This window comes from Drosophila tropicalis, unplaced genomic scaffold (assembly GCF_018151085.1).
Source record: "Drosophila tropicalis isolate 14030-0801.00 unplaced genomic scaffold, ASM1815108v1 contig_859, whole genome shotgun sequence".
Lineage (NCBI taxonomy): Eukaryota > Metazoa > Arthropoda > Insecta > Diptera > Drosophilidae > Drosophila > Drosophila tropicalis.
Window position 1 is genome coordinate 551911 of NW_027173353.1, and position 15850 is coordinate 567760.

The following is a 15850-nucleotide window of genomic DNA, read 5'->3' on the forward strand; positions in this document are numbered from 1 at the left end:
TAGTAGAGAATATATTGATTTTAAACATAACGTTACATCATTTTTTGTATTCTTAGAAACGATGGAATCTTTCCTTTAGATCCATTTCAGAGTAGGGGAGTTTGGAGGGTAAAAGGTAAATATCTACCTAGATTTATTATTTATGCATTTTCCACTACATGAATAATTGATTAATGCACAATGGACTTGTGAGACAGAGAGTGAGGGAGAGACAACTGAGAGGATAGAAGGCTGGTAGGTCCTGGCGGTTTAGACATTTGGGAGCGGATGTAGACGAATGGTTTGCCTGACGAAACTGTGTAGTATAGTTGGCTGGTTGGCGGGGCGATGGGAATTGGGTCTCTGTTGCTCTGTTGAGGCAAACGGGCGGAAAACCGCAATGTGAAAAAGCCATTTGCTGTCATATTGCTACCTTAAACACCCTCAACCCTACTGCGTACCCCACCCCATTATGAGCACTTAAAAACTGACTATATTTTTGGGTGATTCATTGTGGCCTTGCCTTGTCTTGGGTGATGTGCCAGTCAGTCAACCTGCTGCTGCTACTAGAACCACTGGAATTGTCGCAGGGACTCGAGCAACAATTCTTCATTTCCGGTGCAGCTTAAGAGCCGTGTTTCCTTCCCAAATGCTATGTAGTTGTGTAGCCTTTCTCGTTTTTCCTTATATGGGTGGGCCAGCTCTACCTATACATATATATGTTTGAATGTGTTTGTGTTGAGCTAAAAAAAAAACGAAAAAAATTCCAAAGGCGGACAACACAAACGGAAGTTGTCCGCCTGACCCCAACCCAGACTTGCCACGACTGCCTGGTTCTGGTTTTGGTCATGGTTCTGGTTCTGATTCTGATTCTGGCACTGGTCTGGACTGGTCTTGCTTTTGCCTTCCTTCGCGCTTTGCACACTGTATGGTTTTCATTTCCGGTTTCCGTCGCTATGTTGCTGTGAGTTACTTAAGCCGATTACAACAACAACAAGAACAACAAAAACAGCAAGACTGTTGCAACACAGGGGCAATGCCTCAACTGATGGTTTGATTTACAATTTTGTTGAATTTTAATTGAGATTTATGGAACATTACAGACTTGCAGAGAATGCGCATTGTTAGCTCCCTGACCTCGGCTCTTGCTGCCTCGATGGACTCATTATCGTAATTATGGCAAATGGTTTAACATTTCATGTATTCCCCTCTCAATAATGCAAAAAGTACATTAACAACTTGACTAAATTTTAAATTGCAAGTGCATAGAAAATCAGAAATTCTGATTGAGAATTTTACCTATGCCATTTTGTATTTTATATTTAAAGCCTAAAACCTCTACTCACTGTTATCTTTATAGATCACTTCTATTCAAATAAAAGATCAGACTCAACACAGAAGTATTAAAATTGCTTTGCTCAGTTGATATTTATTTAGTTATATAAACGACAGTCTAACAATCGGCGCCTTCCCATTTTTTAGCTTGGGTAAGCAGGAAATCAATCACCTGGCTTAGATTCACATTGGCCAACAGCTTGTTGTATTGGGACATAACCAATTGACTGTACAGATCGCCAATATCTCCACGATATTCAGCAATGGCATAGTTAAGGAAGGCACTGCCGTACTCGTTGACAAACTCATTGGCGGCTACGCTCCACAATGAATTCCAGTTTTCGAGCTTGAAGTCACCCAAGTAGATTTCAATTTTCACATCAGTAAGCTGCAAGCCCGAAGAATTGGTAGAGGCAAGGGTATAGCTGCCCACAAAACGCAAATCTTGCAATTTCTCATTGAGCAGGGAGTTTTGGTTGATGGGCAAATGAATGCCGCCAATGCTGATAAAGCCCTCCACTTCGTAGGCACCGAGAATTTGAATTTCCGGGAAGATCATATCGAATGTGGCATGTTGAGAGCTGGCATCGAAGGAGCCGCTAATAATCTGGAAGTTATTCAGGCCAATAATGCTAATGTTGCTCACATTGCCCGAAATGCTGTAGTCATTGTCCGATACATAGCTGAAGGATTGGAAATCAGTGACCAGAGGGGCCAGGACTGGAATACCTTCGGCAGCATAGCCGCAAGGCATAATACCTTTGAAGGCGTTCAGGAACTTGGTCAGGGCCTGTCCAAAATTGACGCCTGTACCAATGGTAATGGGTGTGGCACTGGCAGTGGCGACCAAGAGGGCCGTAATTAGTAGAAACTTTGATACCATTTCGAATTGCTTGCTTCGAGAACTCTGATCGTTTACGGCCAAGTATCGCACCTTTTATACATTATTGTTATCTAGTATTTACAAAAAAAAAGTGGAAAAAATTACACTGCAGTCCCATGATAGATTGCCATTTGCCATCATGATTAAATAGCCACGCGACAATCCCTTGCCCATTTTCACTTTTGCTCTTTTGGCTGACTCACATGTTTGATTACAAGGGGGTTCTGACCTGTGATTCACTTTTGCCTCTTGGCACGATCCATCGCTCAAGCCAACTTAATGTGTTTAATGGGAAAACTTCTTATGCTCTTATCAAACGAATTCCCTCGAATGGCCTAAACAATTATTGATTAGGCCTCGTTGAGCTGCTTAGTTCCCGGAATGTTGTTTGTTGCTTGTTCATTACATATTCAACCAGGTGACTGAAGATAAAGCTCGGTGGAAAACAAAGCAAAAAATTGAAATATCCTCTTTTGCCTGTTTCTCTTTGCCCATTTCATTTTATGCCCTTAGCGTAAAAACAAAATGTTACACAATTTAATCCCAAATGATTTTTGGACATTTTGTAGAGAATTTCTTTGGATTTGTCAGAATTGAAAGCAAATAGATTACCCTATAGACAAGTGTGAATCAGATGAAAAATGAATATAGCAATTTTCCAATTCTGTTTTGTCTCTTATCACTAACAAACAAAATGCTAAGAAACCGAAATGTATAATCAAATATATTGACTTAATGTTTTGTTTATTGTTTAATTGAATCTATTATTTATCAGTGAAATGATAAAAAAGTCATACGGAGCTTCTGATTGTGAGATATTCGTGGTAGAAGTCAAGGTAGATATTTACTATGCTATAAAAATATCATTAATTTATATATTATTATTTTATATTTTTAGGTTTTCACTTGCATTTACCTATGGATACTTTTATATTAATACTTTTTTTTAGTGTCTTTGTAAAGGAAATTTGTATTTAACTGTTTTTGTTTATCATTTTTGAAAAATCTAAAAATTTTGTAAAGATTTTGTTATGAATGAGGAAAAACAAACTTTTATTAATAATATGATGTTGGATAATTTTCAGTTTTAACAAGAAGTAGTAGAATAGATTAGTTTATTGTAATATTCCTTAAAACGACATCAAAAATTATATCAATTTTTCACATAATTATTTCGTAAAGTGTCAATGAGTTTTTAAAATTTAGTTTCAAAAATATTAATGAATTTATTTCGGTCTTTGAAGTGTCAGTAATGTTTCGTTTGATTGATTATTGAATTTAATTGAATTGCTAATTCTAGTTTACCTAAAAATGACAAGAAATTTTCAGTTCAAGAGTCGGAAGTGCACTAGATCCGCCTGTGTGGCTTCAAAAATTCTTGTGAGCTAAGACGATCCCCAGCCCCTAATGTGTGCTTTTAATGTTCTCTCTGTTCGATGATGCTTTTAGAGTGTAGCACTTTTTCTCTTTAATTTTTTTTCTTTAATTTTTTTTAGTTTTCTTCTTGTTATTTGGAAATGATTTTTAGACGTCACAGTGGACGAATTAGTTGGCAATGTGAGTGGGTGAGTTGGTCTGTGGGTTGTAGAATAGAAGCTCTTGTAAGTCCCAAAGAAGTGGAATTTCTTTTTTCTTTGCTTTTGTTCTTCATAGTTTTTGCTTCTTTCTACGGAGGCACAAAACGCATTTTTATTTCTACCTTTTGATGGCAAAATCTCGATATATGTGGAAGTATTTGATTTTTTTTGTTGTTGTGGGGGTTTGTTTTTGTTTTGTCATTTAGCATTGTTGTTGTATGTCTTCTAGGTATTATTTTGGATGCCTTTGTTTCAACAGTTTTCATTGATTTGATTGTAGTGGAAGGTTTTGCTCTCTGTGTTTGAAGATACAAACACTTCAAATGCAAAAGTTCAATTTACTGCAAGCGCCAGTGCTTTCTTTTCTCGTGTTGTTTTGGGGATGCTGTGCGTCGGACCGGAAACTGGTTACATACACGCTTCTGCTTGGTCCACACACATGGTGAAACAAAGCTGATGCTGATGCTGATGCAGCTGCACCTGCTATGGACAGTTGTGACCGCTGGGCAAAAGACGCCCACCCGCAACCCCAGAATAGACCTTGGCTCAGGTAACGGCAACGGTAGCAGCGGCAACATGTGTATGTGTGAGTGTGGGTGTGTGTGTGTGTGTGTGTGATTGAATGGAGTTTGAATGTAGTACAACTCGAAGAACAGAACGTTGACCATGAATACGTTTTCCGTTTCATTTTTGCCATGCAAATGCCAGAAGAAACAAAAAAAAAAAAAAAAGAAGAAAAAGCAAAACCAAACGTAGCGGGAACAAAAAACACTTTTCGGACACAAATTTCAATGGAATAAGCTCGAGTTGGACGTGGGGTGGGGGAGATGAAACATCTGGTGATGGAGGTAGTGCTTCTGCCATCGTTGTCCGGAGGCTATTGATGATGAGCGCAATGTTCATAACCTGGTCTGGACCTGCCCTCTGATGATGTGGGTATGCTAATTCCCTGCAGGACTACAAGCGGCTGGACAACATGAAGCATGAAGCACAAGCAGCTTGAACTCGAGTTGGAGTTGGAGTGCCCTCGCGGCTAAGCGCACACACACACACATACCCGCATTGCAAATACATTTCCATTTTTCCTCTCTTTTTTTTTTTTGTAATACTCACATCAAAGTGACAACTGACCGCATTATTGTTATATATACAATATACATACATACTCGTACATGTCCTTAGAGGTAGTTGGGTCACATTCTATTGGCAGACCTAATTTGTGGCATTCCACATATGGCCCACAGCCAAAAAAAGGCTATACACGCAATGCTAATTAGACAAAAAAACGCTTCCAAGGGTAAGGGGCAACCACGAATAACTACATAGACACGAAATTGTGCCACAGAAACCACATTATGCTGGCTCCTTAAAGTTTCACCCCCAAGGTGATCTCAGCTGCCCTCTGCATTTTTGGTTTCATTTCGCTTCTCGTTTATTTGTTGTTGTTGTTTGTATGTTGGGATTTGTACGTTGTGTTGGGTGGCAAGAAAAGTTTTACCGTTTCCTTGGCTTGTATTTGTACCCCTCTCCTGATGCTGTCCCCCGTCCTGAAGTCGGGCTTAGGTGCTCGCCCACATGTATTGACTAAATTAATATTCTCAATTGAAAACTTTTCAACAATAGTTGGTTTGGAAAAGTTTTTAAGCAAAGCCATTACACGGCTAGAAAAATATGTTTAAAAGTTTTTAAGCAAATTTCTGTAATCGTTTTTCACAAATTTTATGATGAACTTACAAAAGTTTATGGCCAAAGAAAAAGTTTTAGAGCATAGCTCATGTGCATAGATCATTTTCAAGTTCGTATTACATATAAGCGAAAGTTTTGAAGAATTATATAAGATATTCCAGTATTAGATTTCAATAGATTTTCCTTCCTTAATAACTTCATTTTCTATTAGAGCTCATAATTTGGTTCACAAACTTAAGTTCCAATGAAAAACGATGACAAAATTTGCTCAGTTTGAAAATTGAAAATATTCAAAAAGGGAAAAGTTTATTATTAAACGATTTGTTTGATTAATAACGTAAAGAATTTGTTTATGAAAACTAGTTTTTAAATATTGGAATGTATTTGCAATTCAAATAATTGTCTTCTCTTAACTGAATTTGTTACATTTTGTTTTTTTTTTTTTTTCAGTGTGTAATGGATAAACCGCAAAACTTTTTGTGGCAGTGTTTGGTGTGTATACATACATAGGTCTGCCCCCTCCGTCAATTCCAACTTCTCTTTCTAATAACTAAGTCGCTAGCTATCTAACAATTCAAATCTAAGAAAATTTCAAAATTCAATTTGCACCAAGGTGGCAAAGAGGGCGGTTTGGTGAAGGGGTGGTGGAGGGGACGGTTTGTTTGCCAGGGTAAGCGGGGCACAACAATAGGCAGACACTTCAGTCTCAGGTCACCTCAGGGTAAGATGAAAATAAAACCACAAAGATTCCTTGGGAACTCAATTCTCATTTGATTCAAACAGGAAAATGAGCAAACATTTTTGAAGAAACTTACTTGAATAGATTATTAGGAATTATCAAAACTTAATTTAGCTTAAGTGTGCCTTACAGTGGGTTGGCATTTTGGAATTCGTTATGCGGGCCACCTCCTAATGAGTCACTCGCAACTGAAGTGAAGTGAACTTTGTAGTCAGGTGACAAGAACAACAGCAACAAAAATCAGTGCTTACCACTTGAAAGGCGACTTTTGAAGTGGTCACCAAGGTACATAGAGAAAGTTTTTAACTAAATAGTTGAATGATGGCAGGCAGGTGGGGAATTAATACTGCTTTTGCTGCTGCTGTCAATAATAAAGCCCATTGATCTTGTCCATGCCTTTGTTGTAGGCTTTGTCTTAATCCCTATTTCTAAGCGGCTTAAAGTGGAAGCATTGCAGTTGAAGTTGAATCATGTTGGGTTGAGAAAGTTTTAGCACATACGATTTGATAATAAACTGTCAGCACAGCAGCAGGCACAACATGGGCACGAGATTATTAACTGGCCTTTGGTAGAGTGGGGTATTAGTCTTTGGCCTGAGACCTTGGACATTGGACATGGCTCGATCTAATGAGGCTGCCAGCTGGCTGCCATATCCAACTGTGTAATCGACTTCAATTAAATAAAGCCAACGACACCGGCAATTGGAGCGTCGTCCTCGTCCTCGTCATCGCCGTTGCCTTTGTGTTTATTCCCATAGAAACTGGATAGACGTTTGGTTTAGGCGTCTGAGCGGGTCGGGGCGGGGCACGGTGCACGGAAGTTAGTCGATGCTGGAGTCAGGCTTCCTGGCGTGCCTGGTCGCTCTCAAAGTGGCGTTAATAGCGTGGCACAAAATTTACAGCAGCAAAACTAGAAAGGAAAATACAAAAAATAAAACGTGGAACTGAGATTCAGTGAGAAGTAAAATGGTTGATGGGTGGAGCAAGTGGGCGAAGCTTACCTTTTTACCTTGACTCGATAATCGTACGGAAAACGGATGTCCAATTAGTTGTGTGCCAGCTTCCGGCTAAAACGGCATCATCATCATCAGCTTCGTCATCGTCATCGTCATTGTCGTGTCGTCTTTTATTCAGGTTTGGCTGTCAATTGCAGCGATTCGATTTGCCATTCATTTGCCAGTTGGACGCTTCATTGTTGCCAGTTGGACGCCAATGGTATAATTTCCATTTGCATGGTGATGGGTAAAGTTAGAGAGCGGTTTCGAGTGTGAGGACGGATGGAGGATTGGGTGGTTACAAAATTTACTATATACACACACACATACTACATTCAGGCAATATATCAAAGGCAATGCCATCCATAAACCCCTGAACTTCTAATCAATGATTATTTATGCTCGCTAAAAATCCATGGATGCTTTCTTTTATTTCCTTATATTTTTTGTGTTCGCTTGCGACGCGCTTATCGCGTTGCATACTTTTAGGCATTCAATGCCTTAAAATTGAATAAAGGATTTACGGCCTTAAATTGAGGCAACGCCACCAAAATGCCATGTCAAATGTTAGTGCGTGAGTGTGCGTATGCGTGTGTGTGTGTGTGTGTGTGTGTGTGACAGGAAGCCAAACAAAAGCAACATGTGTAACTTGTACGGCCTGCCAACGTCAAAAGGCGAGAGGCTGGAAATCTATTAGAACGTGTCTCGCCTGCCAACCCGATATACCCTTACCTCCCCATCCCACAGACACCATCTAACATCTTCTGTCTTCTGTCGTTCCTGCTCCTGCTTATATTTTACCCGAGGGCATAATAAGCTTGCCACTGCTGCCATCGTTTTTCTTTCCTTTTCCCTTCTATTACATTTTTTTTTTTCCAGCGTGTGTGCAAGATATTTACTTATGATTGAGTTGCCTGACGGCAGAGACACCAACACTCACTCACACACACACACACACAAACACACACGCACATGCAAACCCTCGCAACCATTTGGTAAAAGATTGCGGTTGCTTTACTGATTTTCTCACCCATTTTCAATTTTTTTTCCAACCTCCCCACCTTCATTCACTGACGCTTTGGTCGCGAGATGAAAATTTAAATTGATTTTGCATTGTTTGAGGCTCTACGCCATTGTTGTTCTGTTGGCTCCCCCTTTATTGTCATCATTTGCCTTACTCTTGTTACTATTGTTGTTGTTTTCTTTCGTTTTTTTCAGGTCACCCCCTTAACCAAGTAAAATGATTATAAATTTCAATTTCTATCACATAAATGTGTAAGCCTTACAGCTAAATTGGGCCACAAAACTTTAATAGTCCTAGGTGAGAATACGAATTTTGATTAGGCCATTTTGTAGTTAACACTTAAGGAATCAATCGAGGAGTCTTTTACCAGGCATTCCTTAAGATAGTCATTAACATGTTGCTCGATTCTTTCTTATGAGGCAAATGTTGGATGAATTAGAGTTTTGTGTACCTATTTTTATCTTGTTACTTTCACTGATGTTTCATGATCTCTAAATATATTCAAATAAGTTTGCTATATATATCAAATTTCTGCCTACTTATTCCACCTTATCAGGGAGCCTTGTTACATCCCTTGCATGTAAATGATCTTTAGCTTCCCCTCAAACAAGCTTACAGAATTTGCTGGTTTTTTTTGTTGTTGTTTATTTGTGAGACTCCAGCAAGAATCATTTGATTTTTATATGAAATTGTTTTAACCATCAACCCCTGGCCTTTTCATATATGTACGAACGTATTTTCGACTATTTCCTGCTCCTCTATCCCCCACAAAAAAAGAAGGAGGAAAAAGTTTGGTTGCTTTTGCTGTTCATACAAATGTTTATCGACTTGTGCGTTGATTTTCCGCTTGCTTTGGTTTTACAACGCCATCAGTTCGGGATCCTTCAGCTTTTCCTCTCCTGTTACTTTTTTTCATCCTTTTGGCTAGGGTTAAACCTGGCTGGCCCACTGACATGCGTGTCTGTGCGAGGGTATGGGGAAGGGGTTGTGAAAAATGTGTGTGTATGGGGGGAGTACGGGCTATGTATTGGTAATTGAATTTATTGTTTGACATTCAAAGTACCGTTGAGTCAATTACGCTGGAAAATTGGTATCAAAATATTTACGAGCTGTTTATTGTATTACGGGCCAAAGTAGATGCTTGAGGCCCCTCACACCAATTTCAACAACAACAACAACAACACGCAAATCTTCACCTCTCCCTTCAATACGTGGCAAAGAAAAAAAAAAGGTAATGCAATTTACATGTTGATGCAAATGCTCCGATAATGTCTTTATATATATTTGTATTATATGGAAATTACTTATATGGTAAGGATTTGTTGAAGTGCGAATTGCCAATTAGATGGTCTTCGAGTTGATATTTTCTGTAGCACCTGTGAATAAATATTCACACTGAACTGAAATAGTCACTTGAAGTTTTTAGCCATTGCGGGGATATAGAACTTACCAGTTTTCCTATTCGAATCCTGTGACTGACCCACTTTACGGTTCAATTCATCCAAATCTATGGGTGCTTGCTCATAGCCCGGAAGTTTGATGCGAGAAAAGTGGCCATTGCGTATTTGCTGTGGCATTAGTCGCTGCAGTAGGGCAAGTCCTTGCAGATTATCGGCCAGACGTAGAAAAATGCGAACCACATGCTTAAATACACACGGCTCTGGTTCCAGGGTCATTTGATGGACAACGCGAACCAATGTATGGACTAAATGAAGGCGTCGTGCCTGGTAGCGACAGGCGAACTTGAGTCCCACATCGTGCTCCAGAATGCGAAGCAGTACAAAGCCAGAGAGAACTTTACTCATAGTGGAACCCAACTCAAAGTGACGCAACACCAAATGCATTAGCTCTGTGCCAAGAAAGAAACAGACTATCTCTTCCGAATCCAATTTCAGCATGCCGCACACGACACCCAGCACCGAGAGACGTACATGCTCCACGGCCAGCGTTTGGGGTGTCATCTTCAGTAGTGGCATCAAATACGACATCAAATGGGAGCGCAGGAGCAGCAAGCCAGTATCCGGATGTGAGCCAATTGTCTGGAATAGACCAATGGCTGCACATACACGCTGCGACTGCATTGGGTTGATTTCATTGACCGTCACCGATGGATAGATGGCAATCACTTCCTGCAATAGCCCAGCCACAGCACCAAAGGCATGCCAAAGTAATGGACCCAGTCCGGGAAACTGACTGCGCCGCTCAAACAATTCCAGCATGGCAACAAGACGTTCATCCGTGTCGCACAAATTTGCAATCCATTGATAAATGAGTTCGGATTCCACAGGATTTGGTTGGCTCATTTTTCAAATTACGAAACGAATTAACAACTTCTAACACTAAATTCAATTGAAGGCAATTCTCCTCAATAAGCAAATGTATCACAACCGAGGCCAGTTGCTTTCTGAAGCTTCACTACAAATCCAATGTCTGCTAATCACTTAGGACAAGTATCTCAAATATCGCAGAAATGAATTTTACAATCCGAAGCCAACGAATTGAATGTAAATAAAACAAAGCACAAATTGCTGATCGTCAATGTTTAAATGAACAAATCAACAAACAATCGGTGGAAATTTTACCCCTTTTTTTTTCTTCAGAAATTTTATTAACTCGTTTCACGTTACTTGTCAACAAATCGTCAAAAAAAAAGGAAGAAAAACTTTTATATCATTTAGTAATCAGTTTTGACAGATGCAACTATCGAAAGTTGCCTTACAATAATAATAATAATCGATAAGTCAGGACAATCCTTAAAATTGTGACTTGACAATCTTGTTTTAATTTCAAATTAGGTAAGTCTTTAAATTTTAATATTATTTTGGCAGATTAAAAGAGTAATCTTATCTCTTATCATGACGGTTTTGAGTTTACTTTGCTAAAGTCATTTACAAAAGCCGCTGCGAATTGAGACAATGTTTGAAACTCTAATGAACCATGGCATTCAGTCCACTGGGAAAACCAAAACAACAAAAACTGAAAGTTTTTGATTACTTTAACTAGTTTAAGTTTAAGCTATTTACAATTTGTTAACAGTTTACAACAAGTTTTTGCATTTGCACTGAATAGTTGAACTATTTTGTATACTCTTCAATGTATATCAAATGGCAATGAATTGTTTATAATGTATGTACACAAATATTTATAACTAAACATATGTCTAGTATATTCGATGAGCATTAGCCGACTATAATGTTTATTTTATCAAGGGGAGTTAGTGAATTGTAAATAAATACAAAACAGATCATTATTTATTTTATCAGTTGAGGTAGATTAGGTTTCTTAGGGACTGACATCTTATATATTTTTGATATTAATACCCTATGCCTTGTTTTTGTTTGCAAATTGACTCAACATTTCTTATTTTGATCGTTTACTTAATTTTGAAATGTGAAAAAGAGAAAAGAGGACAACTTTTTGTACTTCATTAAAGATCAAATTCATCAATATTGGCAGTTGCTATTCGAAAGTTTAAAGCTCGAGAGTATTCTAAAGTCGATGTCATGAAAGTCCTCTTTGACAGCTGGTTCGGATGGCTTGATTCTTCAATTGAAAGTATTAAATAGAATATACATTTGTATAAACTAATTGTAAGAGTAAGTTAATCAAAATGCCTTAGTAAGGCTACCGCTTTATCTCTATCCATAAATTTAAAACGTTTGGTATGTATTTCCATTAATTTCATGATATGGCAATTGTTATTCTGATGACTCTTAAATTAGTTAAACCTACAATAATCTTCATTTGATGATTGACCTCACATTGGCTTAATTGGAAGGTTTGATTTCAATGTTACCCCATATATTTATGTACACACAACAATTTCAGGTGAAAGTATAACTCTTTAATTAACCAAGAGTTTATATTACTCTTGTGTGTCAAAAATATGAGAGAAAATGCATATATCCTTGAACAAATGAAGCCAGTTGTCGGACATTTGTCATCTCCTCGAATTGGTTGAGAATATGGAGACATAATCATTTCTCAAAACTGACTCGACGACAGCTAACCCATAAGATAAACGAGCTGACGAGATGCAGTTAATTAGCGTAACTGCATCAAATGTCCAGCAATGGCAACAACAACAACTTGATACATGTATATACATACATACATATTTAGATATATGTATATGAAATATGCATAATGGCAATAGCAGCAACAACTTGCAACCAAAACCATGCAATTAAATGCAAACAATTTGCTATAATTTATGTGTAGCAACGTCACCACGAAAGCATTCTATGGACCGACTAATGCCAAACGGAAGCGGAAATCTGTTTGGCCGCCATGTCTGGGTACATATATTGGTGTGTGTGTGTGAGTGCGTGTTAGTGTTTGTAGGCGTGTTAATTGGTGCACATACAACACCAACCTAACCACCAATAATACCAACAGCAACAACAACTCCATTAGAAGAATTTCTGCTGACCCGTTCATTGTGGCAAAATTTGCCTTGCTAATTTTTCCTCTTTAAAAAAAAAAAAAAAAAAACAAAATGAAAAAGCCAAACAAATATTATAGATACAAAATATACTCGATTTGAACAATGCCGCAATTTGCCCGGTTATGCAGCTGTGAAAATTCCCAAAAAATCATAATTTTTGCATATTCATGGTATATTAATGGTATTAAGTGATGCATCAAATGTACAAACAAAATTCACAAATATATTTTATATATGTACATACTTCATTCGGCATTCGGAATGTGGACTGTATATCTATTGTGTCTCAGTGTGTGTGTGTGTGTGTGTGTTTGAATGCATTTGTATGCAGGCCAATGTACAAATGTATTAACTACATTTTATGGTTAATTAGGCAGGACAGTTCAGGATTTCCGCTTCCGTTGTTGCCCTTTATTCAAAGTTCGAATTGGCATTGGTAAATTTGCTAAATTTCACGCTACATTGGTCAATATTTAGTTCGCACAAAACGCCAAAATCGGATAGCCAAATAGTTAAAAATAGTTATTAGAATTTTCGATACGACTATGTGCATACCAATTTCTATTGTTACTCAATTTAAGTACTAAGGCCAAAAGATTATGCTATTAATTGATTCCACACTATTCATCCATTAAAACACAATTTGAATTTATATTTTACTTGGAAGTTTTTCAAATGAAAATCGATATACTCCCATTGTCTAGAAATCGCTGGGTAAATTGATTAGTCTCGACAGGTATATAGGCATATGCCACCATTCGGCATTATCCGAGTCTGTTGCCCCTAAGCCGGGCCCTCCAAAACACACACACACACACATACATGAACCCGCTGGCAACATGATATTGCATTTCGATGCACCGCTAGGAATGCTGGCAAAGGCATTTTGTCTAATTTAAATTAATATTATGCCAAGCAGCAGCAAAAGCCACAGGCATTTTGCTGTATAGACCTTTCATGGTTCTGGCCATGGATATACATATAGGTACATATGTATGTGTGTATGTATGTGGACAGACGGCATTTCCATTGTTCGGTAGCCACGGCAAATTGAAATTGAAACTACAACCGGATGTAATTGGGCTTGCATATGTTCGGTTCGTTTTGGGTTTTCGGTCAGGAAGGACAGAAGCCCATGATAATATCATTGATAGCTTTTGCCACAATTTTGTAACCACAATAAGCTGTTGCCGTTTACAGTTGGTCAAAAGAAAAAAAAACCAAAAAAAGGAGCCAGTGACTGGGATTGGGCTGGAACTGCTGCTGGGACTGTCGGCATAAGGACCATATCCTGGCTGCCATATGAAATTGGAATTTTAAGCTGTCTATCTCGAACGATGCATGTGCCAGTGTGCGTATGTGTGTGTGTGTGGGATATACCAATCATTTGTCCAATGCTTTGTTGATTATTACCAAAGTTATCAAATGGATTTTGTAGACATTAATGAACATCTACGTGTGTAAGTGTGTGTGTGTGTGTGTGTAGTTACAATTTGAATAGATTAAGGTAAAAGATTATTGTATGTGGATTTCAATTAAAATTAATTCTACAAGCTGCTAGGATTAGAGTCAAAGTTGATTTTTTGTGGATGCTTATATTTTTAAATCCTTTTGATCTTTGGCTTTTGGCCTTTGGATTAGTCTTTACACTAATGAAGAAACCACGCAGCTCATTAAATATTATTCAACCGACTTTAACAAACCACAGAGCAAAAAGCAAAACATATTGCCAAAAATTATTATTACTCATTCCCTAAATCTTTACAATATTTCCTCATTTTCTCTCTCGACCTGTCTTCCACATCCCTTTCTCATTCTCATTCTCTTTTGGTCTTCTGCTGGGTTGATTAAATATTCAACAAACACAAACACAAAACCAAAATCCCGTTCCAAAAGGCTTGTACAGAAGTGTCTTTATTTATATTTTATACATTGTATAAGGGACAAAAAAAGAGTTAAAAACTATTTCAATTCCAAAAACGTAAAGTAATCGACCTACTAGGTACTCTAGGTTTTGTACATAAATTAATATTTAATAAATATTAAAATATAGTTTTATGAAAGAAAATTTCCTAGATCAGACATCATTCTTCTATAAACTTAAAGCAAGGGGCAAATGATTTCTCATATCATTGGTCTTTGATTTGTCTTTTGAAAACAAAATCAGCAAGAAACAAGACCTAAATCTAGTTAGATAAACAAAAGAGTTTCTTAGGCATTAAAATATCAAGAATATGAAACGACAAATTAGAGAACTTCAAGAATATATTTTCCTTAGCTTTGCATAGCCATTAAAACCTAAATTTATAGGGTATTATTAGAACAAAAACTAACTGGTAAAACTGGTGAGTTGGAAAACTAAAAAGTGTCGCAACAATTCTTGTCGTTTTTTTTTTGTGTTGCTCCGTTTTCTCTTGTTGTTCCTGTGACTTGTAACTGTTTACAATTGTTTAACTTTGGTCAATAATATCACCTGAGCTTGCCCCAAACCACGAACTAAACTAAACTGCATTTAGCTGAGACAACGAGCTGCGGACCAAAGGCAACAACATTGGCAATGGCAACGTGAACTGGCTACAAGGAGCAAGTCTTCCACTTGAGCAACAAGTAAAAGTTGCACGTATTTACCATTTACTAAGTATTTCTATGACTTTGTCCCTCTTTGTTTTTTGAGTTTTTGTGTTTTTTTTTTGCTTTTGCCGTTGTTTTGTTATTTCCGTTTTATTGTTTTTTGAGGTTTACTCGAGCATTAAATAAGTCAAAACACTCATATACAGTGAGACCCATGGGCTAAGCATGCCCAGCTGCTGCTGTTGCTTACTTTGTTAGGATTGTGCCTCGCTGCCCGAGGACAAATTGTCAACGGTGTGCATTGTTGGCGCTTACACAATGTGCAAGTTTGCGGCTTAACTTTCTTATTGCAAGGCGCATTAAAAATAATAATAATAATTTTCTTTGCCAGCTGAGCTTAGAAGGCCTTTCATCGTTTCTATGTTTAAATTATTTGTTGGTCAACGTGGCGTATGGGATTACAATAAATGTTGTCCCATTCAAACGTTATCTCTTCCAATTGATTGCTTTTGTAGAAACTGATTAAATAACGAATGTATGTAAATGATATAGTCATTCAATTTTCGAATTGGACTTTGAAAGAGCATCGAGAAGGATCTTTAAGGTGTAAGTAAT

General features: G+C 37.8%; 2 protein-coding genes across 2 annotated transcripts; both read right to left on the reverse strand.

Annotated features, from left to right (window-relative positions):
* Positions 1-1388: 1388 nt before the first annotated feature.
* On the reverse strand, positions 1389-2210 carry LOC137582481 (uncharacterized). Its single transcript, XM_068297049.1, has one exon. It carries the CDS (start codon positions 2195-2197, stop codon positions 1433-1435), a length of 765 nt encoding a protein of 254 aa, XP_068153150.1. The 5' UTR covers positions 2198-2210; the 3' UTR covers positions 1389-1432.
* Positions 2211-9484: 7274 nt separating this feature from the next.
* Pos (Poseidon) lies at positions 9485-10520 on the reverse strand. The gene is made up of 2 exons (XM_068296447.1): positions 9668-10520; positions 9485-9593 (listed from the first exon to the last, which is right to left on the reverse strand). Exons 1-2 carry the CDS (start codon positions 10518-10520, stop codon positions 9559-9561), a joined length of 888 nt encoding a protein of 295 aa, XP_068152548.1. The 3' UTR covers positions 9485-9558.
* Positions 10521-15850: the final 5330 nt, after the last annotated feature.

Bases quoted from the DNA above. Each gene is read 5' to 3' on its own strand.
- LOC137582481 (XM_068297049.1), bottom strand. From the start codon at position 2,197: ATGGTATCAAAGTTTCTACTAATTACGGCCCTCTTGGTCGCCACTGCC.
- Pos (XM_068296447.1), bottom strand. From the start codon at position 10,520: ATGAGCCAACCAAATCCTGTGGAATCCGAACTCATTTATCAATGGATT. The intron at 9,594-9,667 runs GTAAGTTCTATA...ATTTATTCACAG, and splicing joins GGATTCGAATAGGAAAACTG to GTGCTACAGAAAATATCAAC.